Source organism: Lactuca saligna, chromosome 6 (assembly GCF_052625555.1).
Source record: "Lactuca saligna cultivar CGN05327 chromosome 6, ASM5262555v1, whole genome shotgun sequence".
Taxonomy (NCBI): domain Eukaryota; kingdom Viridiplantae; phylum Streptophyta; class Magnoliopsida; order Asterales; family Asteraceae; genus Lactuca; species Lactuca saligna.
The window spans coordinates 2,789,492-2,811,754 of record NC_136422.1 but is presented as its reverse complement, the minus strand read 5'-3'; the positions used below and the strand labels follow the sequence as shown (position 1 = coordinate 2,811,754).

At 34.3% G+C, this 22,263-nt stretch overlaps 3 protein-coding genes across 5 annotated transcripts; all 3 read right to left on the bottom strand.

The window, feature by feature from the left end:
* Positions 1–361: 361 nt before the first annotated feature.
* Positions 362–2,197, bottom strand: LOC145000782 (autophagy-related protein 8f). 2 transcript variants are annotated; one of them, XM_078960061.1, is made up of 6 exons: positions 2,041–2,197; positions 1,473–1,520; positions 1,341–1,396; positions 1,068–1,120; positions 828–946; positions 362–619 (listed from the first exon to the last, which is right to left on the bottom strand). In XM_078960061.1, the coding sequence occupies exons 2-6, from the start codon at positions 1,507–1,509 to the stop codon at positions 525–527; spliced, it is 360 nt and encodes a 119-aa protein (XP_078816187.1). In that variant the 5' UTR covers positions 1,510–1,520; positions 2,041–2,197; the 3' UTR covers positions 362–524. The 2 variants fall into 2 exon arrangements, with proteins under 2 accessions (XP_078816187.1, XP_078816186.1); XM_078960060.1 differs by having other exon boundaries at positions 1,473–1,515; positions 2,041–2,194.
* A 6,257-nt stretch (positions 2,198–8,454) lies between these two features.
* On the bottom strand, positions 8,455–10,280 carry LOC145000673 (autophagy-related protein 8f). Of its 2 annotated transcripts, none has more exons than XM_078959939.1 (6): positions 10,124–10,280; positions 9,556–9,603; positions 9,424–9,479; positions 9,151–9,203; positions 8,911–9,029; positions 8,455–8,702 (listed from the first exon to the last, which is right to left on the bottom strand). In XM_078959939.1, the coding sequence occupies exons 2-6, from the start codon at positions 9,590–9,592 to the stop codon at positions 8,608–8,610; spliced, it is 360 nt and encodes a 119-aa protein (XP_078816065.1). In that variant the 5' UTR covers positions 9,593–9,603; positions 10,124–10,280; the 3' UTR covers positions 8,455–8,607. The 2 variants fall into 2 exon arrangements, with proteins under 2 accessions (XP_078816065.1, XP_078816064.1); XM_078959938.1 differs by having other exon boundaries at positions 9,556–9,598; positions 10,124–10,277.
* Positions 10,281–16,533: 6,253 nt separating this feature from the next.
* On the bottom strand, positions 16,534–18,304 carry LOC145000923 (autophagy-related protein 8f). Its single transcript, XM_078960225.1, has 6 exons — positions 18,172–18,304; positions 17,635–17,677; positions 17,503–17,558; positions 17,230–17,282; positions 16,990–17,108; positions 16,534–16,781 (listed from the first exon to the last, which is right to left on the bottom strand). Exons 2-6 carry the CDS (start codon positions 17,669–17,671, stop codon positions 16,687–16,689), a joined length of 360 nt encoding a protein of 119 aa, XP_078816351.1. The 5' UTR covers positions 17,672–17,677; positions 18,172–18,304; the 3' UTR covers positions 16,534–16,686.
* Between the last annotated feature and the right edge of the window lie 3,959 nt (positions 18,305–22,263).

Here is a 22,263-nt window from a genome sequence, read left to right as displayed (position 1 = left end):
GAGGGAGATTTTTCCTTTTTTTCCTGATTTTGCAATAAAAAAAACATAAGAAAATATAACAGAAAGAGTAAATCCTTCGTTATAAAGAGTTATAAAATTTTCTAGACCAAACTCATAACAAAATCAAAGTTTTGGAACAGGTGTGAGGTGGTGCTAGTCCAAAACCTTCTGAACAAAAATTGCAATTTTGACAAAGATAAAGTACATTGCCTTTATTGGTAGCAAGAAGAAAGTTCAATGCTATTTTTAGCAACTTACCCTAAAATGAACAACTACTCATTTCGTTCGGTCTCAATCGGAATACCGAATACAAAAACACCCATGCATCAACATCAAAAAAAAAACATCAAAGATTCATCAATAAAAATAAAAGGTAAATGATTATTAACAAACCCATTCTTCAAGTTTTAGACTATATACAATTCTCCAATTATATGATTGTAGTCAACTTCTTGATAAAAGAACAAGATTCCAAGAAAATATAATCCATTATTGGAAAATGTCATGAAAAAACATATAAAATGTCAATGCTCTCCAAACGTGTTCTCTCCACTGTATGTAACATACAAGAAACCATCATCGTCCTTCTTTTCTTCATATATCGCGGACATAATTGCCCCTGAAAAAGAAACACCACAAAAGTATTACCCATTTACCCTTTTAGTCTTGATAGTAATTTTAATTCATTTTTGGAAAACATAATTTTAATTTTAATTTATATTCCGTTTTAATACTTCATTTTGAAATAAATGCAGAACATCAAGCTCAGTGAGAATTTCACTCGTTTTAGAAGTATGATGAGTAAAAGGGTAAAATGGTAAAATTACCTGTAGGGGGCAGGGCATTGTCAACAAAGATGAATATGGCCTTCTCAGCACTCAGTTTAATCCTTTTACGGATCACATAAACAAACTGACCAACAGTCAAATCAGCTGGAACAAGGTACCTGCAATTTTTAATTTCATGTTAAATAATTTTCAAATTCACTGAAAAGACCATTTTACCCCTAATGAAACTGTCATATTCAATGCAAGAATTGTAGGAAATGTTATAGCAAGATTACTTACTTTTTCTTATCGATGTTAGGAACATCACTTCTCTCCCCTTTCTCCACAATCACCTTTAAATAACAAAATTCAAGAAGCTTACTTTGAAACCATATATCAGAACAAATACTCAAAAAACTAATACAAAAAGATTTTTAATTGTTCCACACTATGAAAGTTGCAACGATTATGGCACAAATGTTAAGGAGAGAGTTGAAAACGAGCAATTTTACTAAACTACCCTTCAACTAAAGGAGGTGTTTAACTGTCGATAAGTGAAAGATTGATACTTACAGGAATCCTATCAGGGTATTTCTCTCTAATTCTAGCAGCCTCTGCTCTCCTTTTTTCTGAAACAAACACCGAGATTCATCAATAAAATTGAAACCGATTATAATATTCATACAGTAAAAGCGAAACACTCACCAAGATCATGTTCTTGCTTGAATAAACTCTTTGCCATTTCAATCTACTCTAACATAAATGAAAGATTTAGAAATAAGAACAATCAATAACAAGTAGAACAGTAGCTAACTTCAAAAAGTCAATAATTACTTTCTTCGTTTGATGATCAATACAGAAATCTTTCGACCACATATTGACATTTCTAAAAGTCAAAATTTAAACCTAAAATTGAATAAAGCTCATACCGTATGTCGGTATGCACAATTAATGAAACCAATAAAGTGATCGGAATGAGCATAATCATTTACCCCTTTTATCACCAAAATCCAAATATACATACAATATTGTAAACCAAAGCAATCCCTAAAAGAAATATATATATTTTTTAAGTCATCAAGTTCAACATCTTTAACATCAAGAATCATCCGTCTGATAAAACTAAAATAAACTTGATAGAAATCGAAACAAACCCAAGCAAAATTACTCGAATTTTCCTCAAGATCATCGCAGGAAGAACATAAATTTAGTCAAACGGAATCAAAGAAGCGATGGTTAAAGAAACTTTGTAAAAGGATATGAGAAAACTAACCTCTTCGAAGAACTTTAGAGACGAAACTTGATTGAGGATATGAATTGATTTTTGATGATAATAAAACTACTCTGGCCTTTTGTTTTGTACTCCAAGAAAGTGTGTGCTTTAGGAAAATAATAGTCGAAGGGATTATATATTTGTATTTTACTAAATCTTTTAGGGCCTTTGTCAAGCAAAGAAAAAGCTTTTGTTATTTGATTTTTAGAACATATGGCTGAGGCCGGACTAGACCCGGCAAAATCACATCAAACTCCCATAAAAATTAACAGGTTTAGATAATGCATTTCCATATGTTTACATTACATAAAATGAAATTGATTGGGTTATGGTCAAAACTTTTAATTTAAAAATGACTCGAATATTATCCATATAATTATATATTATTTTTATAATTGTATGTTTATATATATATATATATATATATATATATATATATATATATATATATATATATATATTATAGGTTTGGTTATATGCTATGCGTCATGCTATTTGTTTATGTCATATTTGCATGAAAGATCATGGGGGAGCCCATATCACTTGGATGTAAGACCATGTGGGAGAGGTCATGGATTTTCAGGTGAAGACCATGGGGGCCTACGACACTTGGATGTAAGACCATGTGGTGGAGCCCATGACTTTTCAGGTAAAGATCATGGGGGGAGGGGAGCTCATAGCACTTGGATGTCAGACCATGTTGGGGAGCCCATGACTTTCCAGGTAAAGATCATGGGGGGAACCCATGACACATAGGTGTAAGACCTTGGGGGGAGCCCACGGTATCCTGGAGTAAGACCTTGGGGGAGCCCACGACATCCTTATATGTTTATATGATTAGCTTGTGTATGCTAGTTGATTATGTGACATGTGGTACGTTATTTGTTTATGACAGTATGTGATATGCTAGTTGTCTTTGGGATATTTGCATGGAAGACCCCGGGGGGGAGCCCGTGGCAGTTGGATATCAAACCATGTGGGAGAGCCCATGACATTCCTTATATGTTTATATATATATATATATATATATATATATATATATATATATATATATATATATATATATATATATATGTCTTATGTGATCGATATGGCCCACGTGATTGATATGACTTATGTGGTTTATGTAGCTTTTATAGCTAATATGGATTATGTGATTATGTGGATTATGTGGGGTATGCTCTGGGGAACTCACTAAGCTTCATGCTTACAGTTTTGTTTATGGTTTCAGGTATCATCGGTTTGGAAAGGAAGGGTTTGGCTTGATCGTAACACACACACACACACACCGCGTTTTCTGCAATATTTGATTTTGGGATGAACTCTGATAAATGTTTTTTATTAGCAATGTTTTGGAAAGCTCGGGTTCAAAACATATATGTGTTTTGACCATATTAAAAAATGAAATTTTTACCCTTGATTTTTGGGTCGTTTACTAAGCACCATTTTGAAATTTCTAATTTAATTCTCAAGTTTAAACCCCGTTCATGACGTGATCACTTAGGTGTCACAACATGAGCCCAGATGGAAGAATCACACATATTTTGACTCTCACGATGTGAGCCCTTATGGGTTACAAAGTGAGATGCGAATGCTAGGAAAACCCTAGTTTTGGGGATTTATTATGTATTTAAAGGAAGTGAGGGTTAGGGTTAGCCATTCTCAACCTCCATTACCTTCTTGCACTTCCCTTTGAAACCCTACCACCCCATAGTTGATTTTGAGCTCATTTATGGTGATTTCTAACAAAGAAGAAGAAGATGAAGAGCATCTAGTTCATCATTTATGCATTCAATGCTCACCATCATTCATCTTCACACCTTCTAGACCTTTGTAAGTTTCCAAGTTCAATGATTTATGACTCTATAATCCTAGATCCAGATTTTATACTTTATCTTTCATGTATAGAACGATGTAATGGATGGAATCCATAAACTTGCCAACTTTATGGATCTCCAGTGTCCCTTTGGTAATATAAGTATTGGATCTGAAGTATAGTTGGGTTTTAATACTCTTATATGAGCTTTTAATGCCATTTCTTCCTTTTATGCCCTAACTTGTGTTTGGGACATGCATTGGACATGCATGTCCAAAAAGCCATGATTTTTATGATGTTCTGAAATAGATAAGACATTCTGGAAGTGTTGGTTGCATACCTTAAAGGATTAAGAGCTTTGTTCATCAAATCTTCCCAGAGCGTTCCTCACGTCGTGAGCACTTCGGTGTCACGGCGTGAGAATGAGGATTCACGATTATTTTGTCTAATTAGGTCACGGCGTAACGAGTGGTTGGGTGACTTTTAAGTAAGGATTTTGACCATTAACTGTTGACTTTGCTCGTTGACCAAGTTTGACTTTATGTCAAATAGAGTAATTTCAACACTAAACTAAGGTTCGTTAGTGCTTATTGTATAAGTGACCTGTATAGTCGGTTTTTGGAGTAGCATTCAGTTCAACCATATTTCAGACATTTAGGTGAGTTTTCCTCGTTATACTTGCGGGTCGAAGGCAATAATGCCAACCCACTATGTTATGTATCCTGGTATATAGGACGATGTTATGTTAGAATGGTAGATTTGTATGATTACCTATATTTGCTGATTATATATTGGATTAGTTTATCTGTATGATTACATGTACTTGTTGGTTATATGTTTATCTATTACATATGTCAACATTGTGTGGGTGGGTTGAGGCGGTACTGCTTTGTGTTATAGGGAAACAAACCCACGACAATCCAGTTAGGAGACCGTAGGCCATATGGGCAATCCAGCCGTGAGACTATGGGCCAAGGGTAATCCAGTCGGGAGACTGTGGATCCACCATGCAATGTGTGAATATGTTTTTTTGTGTAGGTTACTTTGGGGGAACTCACTAAGATTTGGTTTATAGCTTGATTTTATGGTTTCATGTACTTTAGATGGTAGGGGCAAAGCGAAGGCTTGATTGTGCACATCATCCTAGATTTTTATATGACTTATGATTTTGGGTCACTCTAATTTATGTTATGATTCTTTTTGGAAACTATGGTTTATTATGTAATTCTCGAATTTGGAATGGTTTTAAAAACAAAAGTTTGGTCATGAATTTAGGGTGTTACAATTCATGTGGTGGAAAAACACTTAAACCCTTAAGTTTACATGCAACCTAGAAATGATCTATATTTTCTCTATTGATAGCTATGAACTATGAATATCAATAAACCCTAGGAAAATCAAGTATAATCGAAATTACAAGAAAATTTAGGGTTAGATACCTTTTGATTAATGTAGCAATTAATCAACCAAAATCTCCTTTGAATTCCTTGAAAGCAAGCACCAAAAGCTTCGATGACTCTAATGTCTTGTACCCAAAACCCTAACAACTAGAAGAATTGAGGAGTGGGGAGGTTTAGAGAAAAATTTATGCTCTTGGAGGCTTGGGATGAGTGGACGAAAATATGAGACTCTAGGGTCCTATTTATAGTTGATAAGGAAGTCTTGGATAACCATTATTTGAATATAATAATAATATCTTGAATTAAGTAGTTATCTAACTCCTTAATTATCCAATAAGGAGCATTCTAGAAACCCTAAAACCATAGAAAAAACCAGACATGCTAGGAGGGTTATAGAATCCCTCTCTTGAACTATTAAAGAATTACTGCTTAGTCCCTGCACTTCCAATTAATTCTTACCAACCTGAAATTAATTCCAATTAATTTCTTATCATTTCTAAATTAGTTATAACTATTTATAATTAATATATTAATCATATAATATATTAGTAAATCATTTATTTCAGTTTCTAATTAATTTATTAATCATATAATAAATTAACAAATTAGCCTCTTTCCCCAAAGGCATTCTATTCAGTTACAGGTATGAGGGCAACCTAAAAATGACTTTACTTTTATTTCAAGAATATCCAATTTAGTTATTGCTTTAGACATCTTAATCCAACAGTCTCTCACTTGGATAATTTTGTAACTACTCTTGGTCTAATGCCTGATTGTGACGTTTTTGTCTGATTGTTCGCTCACGGGTGGGTCATCTGTTTGACTGTCTATCTGATCCTTGACTACATATGACTTTATGTATTGTATGGAAGACCAGGATCTGGCCCATAACAATTATATGAAAGACCAAGAGCTAGTCATTGACCGTTGTATGGAAGACCAGGATCTGGCCCCTAACAATTATATGAAAGATCAGGATCCGGTCTCTGGCAGTTGTATGGAAGACCAAGATCTAACCCCTAACAGTTGTATGTAAGATCGAGATTTGGCCCTCAAAATTGCAAGGAAAGACCATGATTTGGCTGTTAGCAAGATGTAAGACTATGATTTTGCCCACATCATTCACCTAGGTTGGATCAAACCCATTATTTCATGTATGTTTGTTATGTATGTTTATATGGATATGAGATTTGGATATTCGATGCTAGAGTCGAACTCTTGTGTGGATGCATTGTATGTATGATGAAATATGTGGTATACTAGGGAACTCACTAAGCTTTATGCTTACAGTTGTGGATTAAATATTTTGCAAGTCTTTCCGTGGAAAGAGCTCAGCGGGACTGTACACATGCATCGAAAATGTTTTTTCTATAGTTTTGTAAATTAACTCTGATAATGTATGGTTTCAATCAAGAAAATGTTACTAAATGGTTTTTGAAGCAAATGTTTAACTGGTTATTCTATTTTAAAAATGAAAAATCTGTTTGTAACTATTGAAACGTTACAAGTATTATATACAAAATAGATTATATATGTATATTCACAAGTGATTATTCAATCTACTTAGAAAATAGATAATTATGAAAAAATAGAATATGATATGACAAAATAATTGATTAATCATATATGAATAAATCCACCCATACACCTTAATACTCTTAATAGCATCTATAATGTTCCTATTCTTTTCTAACTAATCCAACTTTTAATACCAATTCTAATACCTAGTTATGATTCCAGACATAACTAAAATGTTATGTAGATTTCTAATTCACCAATGAAGTTGTGAAGTCATCAATACTTTGATTCATGGTTATTGTTACTAGAATTACATGAGTTATCATTGTATAAAAAATAAAATCATTTCCCATGTTTGAATCTCAAAGTTGTTTTTAAACTTCTCATTCATTATGATGGTGTCTTCATCATTAGACTTGTTAATTTCCCTCAAAACTTCAAAGATGAATTATGGAATCATAACAATAATCATTAATTACTTAAGTTAACCTAGATCTCAATCATTATCAAACTCCATAACTCTTGTATAACTCATTAGAGCATATGTATAACTCAAACATGAAACTAGAGCTTGAAATGTCCAATTCCACGATCAAACAACATATTGGACAAATTGTTGATGAAATAATGTGTCAATGAGAAATATAATGTTAGATTTTTTATCTAAGAACATCAATATAAACTTGGATAATTCAATAATCGTGATTGCAATCATTTTCCAAAATCTGTGATTTCGACCTTATTGCATGGGGTATCACGAAATCTGATTTGGGATAATACATTAATGACAATTTAAAAGTCAGGTCACTTCCAAATTCAAAACATAGAAAAATATCTTGTTGTTTTGCGTTTGAGAGACAAATGCATTTACATAATCAATTTCGAGTGTCACTGCCAGGGGCTCTGCCCCTTGGACCCCATTAGGGGCACTTCCCCTTAGAACCCTATGCCCAGGGTAGCTGCCCCCGGTCCCTATATTCATGAGTTATCACTCCGAATATGCACCCTACACTTCCAACCTCATATAGTAAACCGAACATAGTCTGTGTCGATAGTAAATATAATTACACACTAAATCACCAATATAAACCACTATAATCTAATTTGGATTAATAGGAACATAAGGAAATTCATATTTATGAATCATAGGGCTAGAAGACACACTACCATCCAAATCCCCATAAGTATCAATGGAAGGGATGTTGCTTGTAGATTGAATCTAAAAGGAGGATAGAGCTTAAAAATCACATAGAATCCTAGGTTAATAAAAAAATTTAGGATTTGGAAGAAAAACCAAACCTAACTTAAAATTTATAGCAGGTAATTAAGAATTATACCTTTCACTAAGAGACGATGAAGAGATGCTTAGATCTTCATTAGGACTCCAATTATACTTCAATTTTTCATGAATTCTTCAAAATCATCCCTATATAGGTTCTCCTCAGTAAAGAAATATGAAACTTGTAAGCATTTTACACGTTTATAATCAGTAAAGGAATATAAATATAATCATGAAAAAGAATATAAGTAAGTTCCTATTATGGATAAAAGATAAAGTACATTGCACATATTGATAGCAAGAAGAAAGCACAGAGCTATTTTCAGCAATTTACCCTTATAACAAACAACTACTCCTTATTGCCTTCGGTCTCAATCAGAATACAGAAACACCCATGAAGATTAAATATAAAGATTCATGAATAAAAACAAAGGGTAAATGATTATATACAATTCTCCAATTATATGATTGTAGTCAACTTCTTGATAAAAGAACAAGATTCCAAGAAAATATAATCCATTATTGGAAAATGTCATGAAAAAACATATAAAATGTCAATGCTCTCCAAACGTGTTCTCTCCACTGTATGTAACATACAAGAAACCATCATCGTCCTTCTTTTCTTCATATATCGCGGACATAATTGCCCCTGAAAAAGAAACACCACAAAAGTATTACCCATTTACCCTTTTAGTCTTGATAGTAATTTTAATTCATTTTTGGAAAACATAATTTTAATTTTAATTTATATTCCGTTTTAATACTTCATTTTGAAATAAATGCAGAACATCAAGCTCAGTGAGAATTTCACTCGTTTTAGAAGTATGATGAGTAAAAGGGTAAAATGGTAAAATTACCTGTAGGGGGCAGGGCATTGTCAACAAAGATGAATATGGCCTTCTCAGCACTCAGTTTAATCCTTTTACGGATCACATAAACAAACTGACCAACAGTCAAATCAGCTGGAACAAGGTACCTGCAATTTTTAATTTCATGTTAAATAATTTTCAAATTCACTGAAAAGACCATTTTACCCCTAATGAAACTGTCATATTCAATGCAAGAATTGTAGGAAATGTTATAGCAAGATTACTTACTTTTTCTTATCGATGTTAGGAACATCACTTCTCTCCCCTTTCTCCACAATCACCTTTAAATAACAAAATTCAAGAAGCTTACTTTGAAACCATATATCAGAACAAATACTCAAAAAACTAATACAAAAAGATTTTTAATTGTTCCACACTATGAAAGTTGCAACGATTATGGCACAAATGTTAAGGAGAGAGTTGAAAACGAGCAATTTTACTAAACTACCCTTCAACTAAAGGAGGTGTTTAACTGTCGATAAGTGAAAGATTGATACTTACAGGAATCCTATCAGGGTATTTCTCTCTAATTCTAGCAGCCTCTGCTCTCCTTTTTTCTGAAACAAACACCGAGATTCATCAATAAAATTGAAACCGATTATAATATTCATACAGTAAAAGCGAAACACTCACCAAGATCATGTTCTTGCTTGAATAAACTCTTTGCCATTTCAATCTACTCTAACATAAATGAAAGATTTAGAAATAAGAACAATCAATAACAAGTAGAACAGTAGCTAACTTCAAAAAGTCAATAATTACTTTCTTCGTTTGATGATCAATACAGAAATCTTTCGACCACATATTGACATTTCTAAAAGTCAAAATTTAAACCTAAAATTGAATAAAGCTCATACCGTATGTCGGTATGCACAATTAATGAAACCAATAAAGTGATCGGAATGAGCATAATCATTTACCCCTTTTATCACCAAAATCCAAATATACATACAATATTGTAAACCAAAGCAATCCCTAAAAGAAATATATATATTTTTTAAGTCATCAAGTTCAACATCTTTAACATCAAGAATCATCCGTCTGATAAAACTAAAATAAACTTGATAGAAATCGAAACAAACCCAAGCAAAATTACTCGAATTTTCCTCAAGATCATCGCAGGAAGAACATAAATTTAGTCAAACGGAATCAAAGAAGCGATGGTTAAAGAAACTTTGTAAAAGGATATGAGAAAACTAACCTCTTCGAAGAACTTTAGAGACGAAACTTGATTGAGGATATGAATTGATTTTTGATGATAATAAAACTACTCTGGCCTTTTGTTTTGTACTCCAAGAAAGTGTGTGCTTTAGGAAAATAATAGTCGAAGGGATTATATATTTGTATTTTACTAAATCTTTTAGGGCCTTTGTCAAGCAAAGAAAAAGCTTTTGTTATTTGATTTTTAGAACATATGGCTGAGGCCGGACTAGACCCGGCAAAATCACATCAAACTCCCATAAAAATTAACAGGTTTAGATAATGCATTTCCATATGTTTACATTACATAAAATGAAATTGATTGGGTTATGGTCAAAACTTTTAATTTAAAAATGACTCGAATATTATCCATATAATTATATATTATTTTTATAATTGTATGTTTATATATATATATATATATATATATATATATATATATATATATATATATATATATATATTATAGGTTTGGTTATATGCTATGCGTCATGCTATTTGTTTATGTCATATTTGCATGAAAGATCATGGGGGAGCCCATATCACTTGGATGTAAGACCATGTGGGAGAGGTCATGGATTTTCAGGTGAAGACCATGGGGGCCTACGACACTTGGATGTAAGACCATGTGGTGGAGCCCATGACTTTTCAGGTAAAGATCATGGGGGGAGGGGAGCTCATAGCACTTGGATGTCAGACCATGTTGGGGAGCCCATGACTTTCCAGGTAAAGATCATGGGGGGAACCCATGACACATAGGTGTAAGACCTTGGGGGGAGCCCACGGTATCCTGGAGTAAGACCTTGGGGGAGCCCACGACATCCTTATATGTTTATATGATTAGCTTGTGTATGCTAGTTGATTATGTGACATGTGGTACGTTATTTGTTTATGACAGTATGTGATATGCTAGTTGTCTTTGGGATATTTGCATGGAAGACCCCGGGGGGGAGCCCGTGGCAGTTGGATATCAAACCATGTGGGAGAGCCCATGACATTCCTTATATGTTTATATATATATATATATATATATATATATATATATATATATATATATATATATATATATATGTCTTATGTGATCGATATGGCCCACGTGATTGATATGACTTATGTGGTTTATGTAGCTTTTATAGCTAATATGGATTATGTGATTATGTGGATTATGTGGGGTATGCTCTGGGGAACTCACTAAGCTTCATGCTTACAGTTTTGTTTATGGTTTCAGGTATCATCGGTTTGGAAAGGAAGGGTTTGGCTTGATCGTAACACACACACACACACACCGCGTTTTCTGCAATATTTGATTTTGGGATGAACTCTGATAAATGTTTTTTATTAGCAATGTTTTGGAAAGCTCGGGTTCAAAACATATATGTGTTTTGACCATATTAAAAAATGAAATTTTTACCCTTGATTTTTGGGTCGTTTACTAAGCACCATTTTGAAATTTCTAATTTAATTCTCAAGTTTAAACCCCGTTCATGACGTGATCACTTAGGTGTCACAACATGAGCCCAGATGGAAGAATCACACATATTTTGACTCTCACGATGTGAGCCCTTATGGGTTACAAAGTGAGATGCGAATGCTAGGAAAACCCTAGTTTTGGGGATTTATTATGTATTTAAAGGAAGTGAGGGTTAGGGTTAGCCATTCTCAACCTCCATTACCTTCTTGCACTTCCCTTTGAAACCCTACCACCCCATAGTTGATTTTGAGCTCATTTATGGTGATTTCTAACAAAGAAGAAGAAGATGAAGAGCATCTAGTTCATCATTTATGCATTCAATGCTCACCATCATTCATCTTCACACCTTCTAGACCTTTGTAAGTTTCCAAGTTCAATGATTTATGACTCTATAATCCTAGATCCAGATTTTATACTTTATCTTTCATGTATAGAACGATGTAATGGATGGAATCCATAAACTTGCCAACTTTATGGATCTCCAGTGTCCCTTTGGTAATATAAGTATTGGATCTGAAGTATAGTTGGGTTTTAATACTCTTATATGAGCTTTTAATGCCATTTCTTCCTTTTATGCCCTAACTTGTGTTTGGGACATGCATTGGACATGCATGTCCAAAAAGCCATGATTTTTATGATGTTCTGAAATAGATAAGACATTCTGGAAGTGTTGGTTGCATACCTTAAAGGATTAAGAGCTTTGTTCATCAAATCTTCCCAGAGCGTTCCTCACGTCGTGAGCACTTCGGTGTCACGGCGTGAGAATGAGGATTCACGATTATTTTGTCTAATTAGGTCACGGCGTAACGAGTGGTTGGGTGACTTTTAAGTAAGGATTTTGACCATTAACTGTTGACTTTGCTCGTTGACCAAGTTTGACTTTATGTCAAATAGAGTAATTTCAACACTAAACTAAGGTTCGTTAGTGCTTATTGTATAAGTGACCTGTATAGTCGGTTTTTGGAGTAGCATTCAGTTCAACCATATTTCAGACATTTAGGTGAGTTTTCCTCGTTATACTTGCGGGTCGAAGGCAATAATGCCAACCCACTATGTTATGTATCCTGGTATATAGGACGATGTTATGTTAGAATGGTAGATTTGTATGATTACCTATATTTGCTGATTATATATTGGATTAGTTTATCTGTATGATTACATGTACTTGTTGGTTATATGTTTATCTATTACATATGTCAACATTGTGTGGGTGGGTTGAGGCGGTACTGCTTTGTGTTATAGGGAAACAAACCCACGACAATCCAGTTAGGAGACCGTAGGCCATATGGGCAATCCAGCCGTGAGACTATGGGCCAAGGGTAATCCAGTCGGGAGACTGTGGATCCACCATGCAATGTGTGAATATGTTTTTTTGTGTAGGTTACTTTGGGGGAACTCACTAAGATTTGGTTTATAGCTTGATTTTATGGTTTCATGTACTTTAGATGGTAGGGGCAAAGCGAAGGCTTGATTGTGCACATCATCCTAGATTTTTATATGACTTATGATTTTGGGTCACTCTAATTTATGTTATGATTCTTTTTGGAAACTATGGTTTATTATGTAATTCTCGAATTTGGAATGGTTTTAAAAACAAAAGTTTGGTCATGAATTTAGGGTGTTACAATTCATGTGGTGGAAAAACACTTAAACCCTTAAGTTTACATGCAACCTAGAAATGATCTATATTTTCTCTATTGATAGCTATGAACTATGAATATCAATAAACCCTAGGAAAATCAAGTATAATCGAAATTACAAGAAAATTTAGGGTTAGATACCTTTTGATTAATGTAGCAATTAATCAACCAAAATCTCCTTTGAATTCCTTGAAAGCAAGCACCAAAAGCTTCGATGACTCTAATGTCTTGTACCCAAAACCCTAACAACTAGAAGAATTGAGGAGTGGGGAGGTTTAGAGAAAAATTTATGCTCTTGGAGGCTTGGGATGAGTGGACGAAAATATGAGACTCTAGGGTCCTATTTATAGTTGATAAGGAAGTCTTGGATAACCATTATTTGAATATAATAATAATATCTTGAATTAAGTAGTTATCTAACTCCTTAATTATCCAATAAGGAGCATTCTAGAAACCCTAAAACCATAGAAAAAACCAGACATGCTAGGAGGGTTATAGAATCCCTCTCTTGAACTATTAAAGAATTACTGCTTAGTCCCTGCACTTCCAATTAATTCTTACCAACCTGAAATTAATTCCAATTAATTTCTTATCATTTCTAAATTAGTTATAACTATTTATAATTAATATATTAATCATATAATATATTAGTAAATCATTTATTTCAGTTTCTAATTAATTTATTAATCATATAATAAATTAACAAATTAGCCTCTTTCCCCAAAGGCATTCTATTCAGTTACAGGTATGAGGGCAACCTAAAAATGACTTTACTTTTATTTCAAGAATATCCAATTTAGTTATTGCTTTAGACATCTTAATCCAACAGTCTCTCACTTGGATAATTTTGTAACTACTCTTGGTCTAATGCCTGATTGTGACGTTTTTGTCTGATTGTTCGCTCACGGGTGGGTCATCTGTTTGACTGTCTATCTGATCCTTGACTACATATGACTTTATGTATTGTATGGAAGACCAGGATCTGGCCCATAACAATTATATGAAAGACCAAGAGCTAGTCATTGACCGTTGTATGGAAGACCAGGATCTGGCCCCTAACAATTATATGAAAGATCAGGATCCGGTCTCTGGCAGTTGTATGGAAGACCAAGATCTAACCCCTAACAGTTGTATGTAAGATCGAGATTTGGCCCTCAAAATTGCAAGGAAAGACCATGATTTGGCTGTTAGCAAGATGTAAGACTATGATTTTGCCCACATCATTCACCTAGGTTGGATCAAACCCATTATTTCATGTATGTTTGTTATGTATGTTTATATGGATATGAGATTTGGATATTCGATGCTAGAGTCGAACTCTTGTGTGGATGCATTGTATGTATGATGAAATATGTGGTATACTAGGGAACTCACTAAGCTTTATGCTTACAGTTGTGGATTAAATATTTTGCAAGTCTTTCCGTGGAAAGAGCTCAGCGGGACTGTACACATGCATCGAAAATGTTTTTTCTATAGTTTTGTAAATTAACTCTGATAATGTATGGTTTCAATCAAGAAAATGTTACTAAATGGTTTTTGAAGCAAATGTTTAACTGGTTATTCTATTTTAAAAATGAAAAATCTGTTTGTAACTATTGAAACGTTACAAGTATTATATACAAAATAGATTATATATGTATATTCACAAGTGATTATTCAATCTACTTAGAAAATAGATAATTATGAAAAAATAGAATATGATATGACAAAATAATTGATTAATCATATATGAATAAATCCACCCATACACCTTAATACTCTTAATAGCATCTATAATGTTCCTATTCTTTTCTAACTAATCCAACTTTTAATACCAATTCTAATACCTAGTTATGATTCCAGACATAACTAAAATGTTATGTAGATTTCTAATTCACCAATGAAGTTGTGAAGTCATCAATACTTTGATTCATGGTTATTGTTACTAGAATTACATGAGTTATCATTGTATAAAAAATAAAATCATTTCCCATGTTTGAATCTCAAAGTTGTTTTTAAACTTCTCATTCATTATGATGGTGTCTTCATCATTAGACTTGTTAATTTCCCTCAAAACTTCAAAGATGAATTATGGAATCATAACAATAATCATTAATTACTTAAGTTAACCTAGATCTCAATCATTATCAAACTCCATAACTCTTGTATAACTCATTAGAGCATATGTATAACTCAAACATGAAACTAGAGCTTGAAATGTCCAATTCCACGATCAAACAACATATTGGACAAATTGTTGATGAAATAATGTGTCAATGAGAAATATAATGTTAGATTTTTTATCTAAGAACATCAATATAAACTTGGATAATTCAATAATCGTGATTGCAATCATTTTCCAAAATCTGTGATTTCGACCTTATTGCATGGGGTATCACGAAATCTGATTTGGGATAATACATTAATGACAATTTAAAAGTCAGGTCACTTCCAAATTCAAAACATAGAAAAATATCTTGTTGTTTTGCGTTTGAGAGACAAATGCATTTACATAATCAATTTCGAGTGTCACTGCCAGGGGCTCTGCCCCTTGGACCCCATTAGGGGCACTTCCCCTTAGAACCCTATGCCCAGGGTAGCTGCCCCCGGTCCCTATATTCATGAGTTATCACTCCGAATATGCACCCTACACTTCCAACCTCATATAGTAAACCGAACATAGTCTGTGTCGATAGTAAATATAATTACACACTAAATCACCAATATAAACCACTATAATCTAATTTGGATTAATAGGAACATAAGGAAATTCATATTTATGAATCATAGGGCTAGAAGACACACTACCATCCAAATCCCCATAAGTATCAATGGAAGGGATGTTGCTTGTAGATTGAATCTAAAAGGAGGATAGAGCTTAAAAATCACATAGAATCCTAGGTTAATAAAAAAATTTAGGATTTGGAAGAAAAACCAAACCTAACTTAAAATTTATAGCAGGTAATTAAGAATTATACCTTTCACTAAGAGACGATGAAGAGATGCTTAGATCTTCATTAGGACTCCAATTATACTTCAATTTTTCATGAATTCTTCAAAATCATCCCTATATAGGTTCTCCTCAGTAAAGAAATATGAAACTTGTAAGCATTTTACACGTTTATAATCAGTAAAGGAATATAAATATAATCATGAAAAAGAATATAAGTAAGTTCCTATTATGGATAAAAGATAAAGTACATTGCACATATTGATAGCAAGAAGAAAGCACAGAGCTATTTTCAGCAATTTACCCTTATAACAAACAACTACTCCTTATTGCCTTCGGTCTCAATCAGAATACAGAAACACCCATGAAGATTAAATATAAAGATTCATGAATAAAAACAAAGGGTAAATGATTATATACAATTCTCCAATTATATGATTGTAGTCAACTTCTTGATAAAAGAACAAGATTCCAAGAAAATATAATCCATTATTGGAAAATGTCATGAAAAAACATATAAAATGTCAATGCTCTCCAAACGTGTTCTCTCCACTGTATGTAACATACAAGAAACCATCATCGTCCTTCTTTTCTTCATATATCGCGGACATAATTGCCCCTGAAAAAGAAACACCACAAAAGTATTACCCATTTACCCTTTTAGTCTTGATAGTAATTTTAATTCATTTTTGGAAAACATAATTTTAATTTTAATTTATATTCCGTTTTAATACTTCATTTTGAAATAAATGCAGAACATCAAGCTCAGTGAGAATTTCACTCGTTTTAGAAGTATGATGAGTAAAAGGGTAAAATGGTAAAATTACCTGTAGGGGGCAGGGCATTGTCAACAAAGATGAATATGGCCTTCTCAGCACTCAGTTTAATCCTTTTACGGATCACATAAACAAACTGACCAACAGTCAAATCAGCTGGAACAAGGTACCTGCAATTTTTAATTTCATGTTAAATAATTTTCAAATTCACTGAAAAGACCATTTTACCCCTAATGAAACTGTCATATTCAATGCAAGAATTGTAGGAAATGTTATAGCAAGATTACTTACTTTTTCTTATCGATGTTAGGAACATCACTTCTCTCCCCTTTCTCCACAATCACCTTTAAATAACAAAATTCAAGAAGCTTACTTTGAAACCATATATCAGAACAAATACTCAAAAAACTAATACAAAAAGATTTTTAATTGTTCCACACTATGAAAGTTGCAACGATTATGGCACAAATGTTAAGGAGAGAGTTGAAAACGAGCAATTTTACTAAACTACCCTTCAACTAAAGGAGGTGTTTAACTGTCGATAAGTGAAAGATTGATACTTACAGGAATCCTATCAGGGTATTTCTCTCTAATTCTAGCAGCCTCTGCTCTCCTTTTTTCTGAAACAAACACCGAGATTCATCAATAAAATTGAAACCGATTATAATATTCATACAGTAAAAGCGAAACACTCACCAAGATCATGTTCTTGCTTGAATAAACTCTTTGCCATTTCAATCTACTCTAACATAAATGAAAGATTTTAGAGGAAAAAAAAAACAATCTACAATAATGATAGCTCATTCTACAATGCAATAACAAGCGGCCACTTCAAAAAGTCAATAACACTTTCTTAGTTTGATGATCAATAGAGAAATCATTTGATCACATATCGACATTTCTGAAAGTCAAAATTTAACCAATAAAGTGATCAGAATGGCTATTAATCATTTTATTTTTTATCACCAAAATCCAAATATACGTACAATATTGTAAACCAAAGCAGTCCCTAAAAGAAAAAATATAATTTTAAGTCATCAAGTTCAACATCTTCAACATCAAGAATCATCAGTCTGATAAAACTAGAATAAACTTGATAGAAATCGAAACAAACCCAAGAAAAATTACTGGAACTTTCCTCAAGATCATCGCAGCAAGAACATAAAATTAGCCAAAAGAAATCAAAGAAGCGATATTTAAAGAAACTTTGTAACAGAATATGAGGAAACTTACATCTTCGAAGAAATCAGAGACGAAACTTGATTCAGGGTATGAAATGATTTTTGATGATAATAAAAATACTCTGGCCTTTTGTTTTGTACTCCAACGAAGTGTGTGCTTTTGGGGAAAAAAAAATAGTCTAAGGGCTTACATATTTGTATTTTAGTGGATCCTTTAGGGCTTTTTTTCAAGGAAAAATCAAGCTTTTCTTATTTAAGTTTTCATAGATATGACTCAATAATTGGGGGTGAAAACGGGTCTAAACCTGACCCAAATAAACCCAGAACCTAAAGAGTGTATTTAGAGCCGGAAATGTAAAAGTGGGTATGTGGAACCGGGTTTGGGGTTTTAAAACCAAAAAACCTGTGGTACTTACAAAGTTTATACTTATAATCAGAGACTCTTTTGTCATACTTTTGTAACCATGAGTTGTTTTGGTACATTTATATTAAGTGGTAAGGTATTTTTTTTTTTTTTTTGGTGTAAAAAACTACAATGTTAGGAGGGTTTTCTTTTTCTTCCTGATTTCAATCCGCCGAGAGTCCAAGTTGCATGGATGTTTTTATATTTAAGGTCTTTAAACTACTAAGTTTGATTCCCTTTATCCGTTTTACCGATAACCATTAAACTTGAACCCACTGTACCCGATATCCAATACCCGTTTTAAGCTTAAGGTGATACTCGGTACCCGAACTAGTTTAACATATATCGATTCTAACCGCTTCGGTTCCAGGGCTTACGAGTTTGAAGCTCATCCCTACTAAAAAACGTCTCTTTTGGATTATTAAATTGTTAAATAATTTTGCAAAATGTTATTATTGTAACATCCCAAAAATCATTATAAAAATTTTCATTTTCAAATAAAGAAACCATTGTTTTCAAACAAGACTCATAACAAAACCAAGTATAAAATACAAATATCCTCAAGATCAATATATCAATATCATAAGTCCCTAAAACATATCATCGAAGAATGTGTACGATCACATATTTGCCTTGCCACAGTCATCAGAAGTACCTAAAACAATAAACTGAAATTGTAAGTCAAAACTTAGTGGATTCCCCAAAAGTACCACTACACAACATATAACATATACAATCACATGTGGGTCCACTCAGTCATTGGACTAGAATACCCTTGGGTCCACAACCATCGGGCTAGATTACCCCTGGCCCAATCAGTCATCGGAGTACTGGATTGCCAACATGTAACAGATCCATTCAGTCCTCGGACTAGAATACCCTTGGGTCCATATCCATCGGGATAGATCACCTCCGGTCTGTTGGCTCACATGCATAACAGTAAAGCCTCAAAACCAAAACATATTATGTCGACATAAACAACAGATAAACATATAACCAGTCAGTAGGCAAAAAAAGGTAGATCTATAGATCATTATCGCATAACAACATCCTATATATCGATATTCAAATATAAAAAATCACTACAGCATAACAACATCCTGGAAACCAGTATACAAATCTAACAAATCACAACAGCATAACAACATCCTATATACCAGGATACATATCTAACAGACCACATAGCAACATCCTATATACCAAGATACAAATAACCTAGTGGGTCGGCATTGGTGCCTTTGACCCACAAGCACAATGAGAAAAACTCACCTCTTTGTCTGAAAAGATAGTTGAGCAGGACCATACTCCAAATATCAGTTAAACCGATCACCTATTCATGAAAAATGACCAAACTCAACTACAATTCAAAATACCTAAAATACCCCTAGGTCAAAGTTGAAAGTAAAAAAAATAATAATAAAAAAAATAGTCGAGTTGACTAAGTTGAGTACGCCCAGCATACTCAGCTTATACGCTCAGCGTACACAAGGCTTGACCAAAGTCGGGATGTTGACCACGTACGTGCGACGTTGTAACAGCCGGATTTTTCAGGTATCTTGTATATTTGTATTTTTGGTGATTTGAGAGGGGACTCGGCGAGTTGGAGCTCAGACTCGCCGAGTAGGGACGCGGATCTGGACGCGGGATCGCGCCTGGACTCGGCGAGTCCAGGATATGGACTCGGCGAGTCAGCGCTGTGTAATGAAACCCTAATTTCTCGGGTTTGAGACCTATTTAAAGGGCCTAATGGCCGTCATTTGTGCTCACCAGTCCCTTGAGTGAAACCCTAATCGAGTGTGAGCATTTGGAGCTAAGTAGGAGGCCATTATTGATCTTGGAGGTGTCATTGTTGCAAGGAAAGAGAAGAGCTAGCCAAGGGAAAGCAAGAGGAGCCACTTATGTGGGTTTGGAGTCCAGAGCATCACTATTGTGGTAATAAATTCGAGTTATCTTCTTCCTTGTTGTTGTTTATCTAGATTTAGGGTTTGTTGAACCCTTTTATGGCAAGATCTAGTGTCCTCTTGGTCCCTTATGAGGTTTGAACCATAGATCTGGACCCTTAGAGGTCCAGAGTGTCCCTTTACCCAAGCTTTTTGGGAATCAATGGAGGCTTTGGATTGGAATCCTCATGCCTTAGGTCAAAACTCCATTTATGAGCTATGGGGTGTGTTATGGGCACCAAGATAGGAGCTTTACGTGATGAATCAGTCTAGGGAGGCCAGATCTATAGATTATGGAAGTAGATCTGACCTTAGAAGCAAGTTGGAGTGGTTGCATGGCATGGACTCGCCGAGTCTGTTCATCAGACTCGGCGAGTAGTTTGAAGATTGCCTTGGGATTGCTCAGTGAGTGGTCCAATCGAGTCATGGGTAGACTCAGTGAGTCAGGGTGAGTTGGAGAGGGATGACGAGTGGACTGAGTCAAACTGGGACTCGCCGAGTTGTTCTTGAGACTCGGCGAGTTGAGTCGGGGTGGCCCCGCGATTCTTTCAGGTGAAACTCGTCGATTAAGGGGGGGAATACTCGACGTGTAGTAAGGGAATTTCAGAGGGTTGGTGAAAACGTCTAGACTCGCCGAGTCGCCGTAGCACTCGCCGAGTCCGGTCAAAGTTGACCGTTGACCGTTGACCAGAGTTGACCTATGTTGACTTCTTAGGGATAGTCAACCTTAAAGATATAAAGTGTTAATTAGAGACATATAATGTTATAGGAGGATTAGAGCTCGGAGGATCGAGCGCGAGGGATTTCCAGGATTCGTGAGATACTAAGATACGCGAGGTGAGTCTTCTCACTATACTTTACCTTGAGTAGGTAACCAGAGTTATGTGATAGAGTATTTGTATGCTATGTATGTTATGTGTTGTACTGCATTATTTCTATGTGATTTATGTGGTGCATGTTTATCAGAGCTAGAACCTGAGGGTTCACAGAGTTTGGGTGCACGGACCCACAGAGTTATAGCCTCGAGTGGCTAATATGTGTTATATGTGGTATTTTGGGGAACTCACTAAGCTTTGTGCTTACAGTGTTTGATGTTATTGTTTCAGGTACTAGTGACGACCGCGGGAAGGCGCCGGCTTGATCCGTACACACACACTCGGAGTTTTTACATTGTGATCTTGGGATTTTGTATTGACCTATATTGGATAATTATTATGGTTGTTTGATGAATATTAATCGAATTATGTTTTATAAGAAAATTGAAAATTTTGTTTTGAAATTTACGGTGTTACAGACGTACTCCAATATACGCCCAACGTATGTGCTAGCCAACCACACCTTTGATTAAGAGCTTAATTTATTAAGCCATTTTGTCCAAAATCCAGATATAGTCCTCAAATGATATCCTTAATCATAAAGTTTACAACTTTATGTTCTTGCATGGCTATAAGGTGCTCAATGCCAAAAACTCTGACTTATTAACTTATTAAGACATCCTAGTCCATGCATAGGGGAAAACTAAGGACCAAGATTACATTTTTATGGATCTAAACACTCCAAAATGTCTGAAAGGACAACTCAAATGAGTTCGAGCAACCCATACTCAAATGCATCAAGCTTATGGGACCAAGATAAACACAATCCATGGCTCATCAAGATCTAAGAAAAACTTCACCAAGATCAGAGCTTTTTACCTCTAAGTAGTGCCAAATGATGATGGGTTTCTGGATCCAAAGTACTTCACTCTTCTAAGATGGTCTCCGCTTCCTTCTCCCTCCCTCAAGAGCACCAAAATACACAC

Bases quoted from the DNA above. Each gene is read 5' to 3' on its own strand.
- LOC145000923 (XM_078960225.1), bottom strand. From the start codon at position 17,671: ATGGCAAAGAGTTTATTCAAGCAAGAACATGATCTTG. The intron at 17,283-17,502 runs GTAAGTATCAAT...TGTTATTTAAAG, and splicing joins AATACCCTGATAGGATTCCT to GTGATTGTGGAGAAAGGGGA. The intron at 17,109-17,229 runs GTAAGTAATCTT...TAAAAATTGCAG, and splicing joins CCTAACATCGATAAGAAAAA to GTACCTTGTTCCAGCTGATT.
- LOC145000782 (XM_078960061.1), bottom strand. From the start codon at position 1,509: ATGGCAAAGAGTTTATTCAAGCAAGAACATGATCTTG. The intron at 1,397-1,472 runs GTGAGTGTTTCG...TGTTTGTTTCAG, and splicing joins CAAGCAAGAACATGATCTTG to AAAAAAGGAGAGCAGAGGCT. The intron at 947-1,067 runs GTAAGTAATCTT...TAAAAATTGCAG, and splicing joins CCTAACATCGATAAGAAAAA to GTACCTTGTTCCAGCTGATT.
- LOC145000673 (XM_078959939.1), bottom strand. From the start codon at position 9,592: ATGGCAAAGAGTTTATTCAAGCAAGAACATGATCTTG. The intron at 9,480-9,555 runs GTGAGTGTTTCG...TGTTTGTTTCAG, and splicing joins CAAGCAAGAACATGATCTTG to AAAAAAGGAGAGCAGAGGCT. The intron at 8,703-8,910 runs GTAATTTTACCA...TTTCTTTTTCAG, and splicing joins CAATGCCCTGCCCCCTACAG to GGGCAATTATGTCCGCGATA.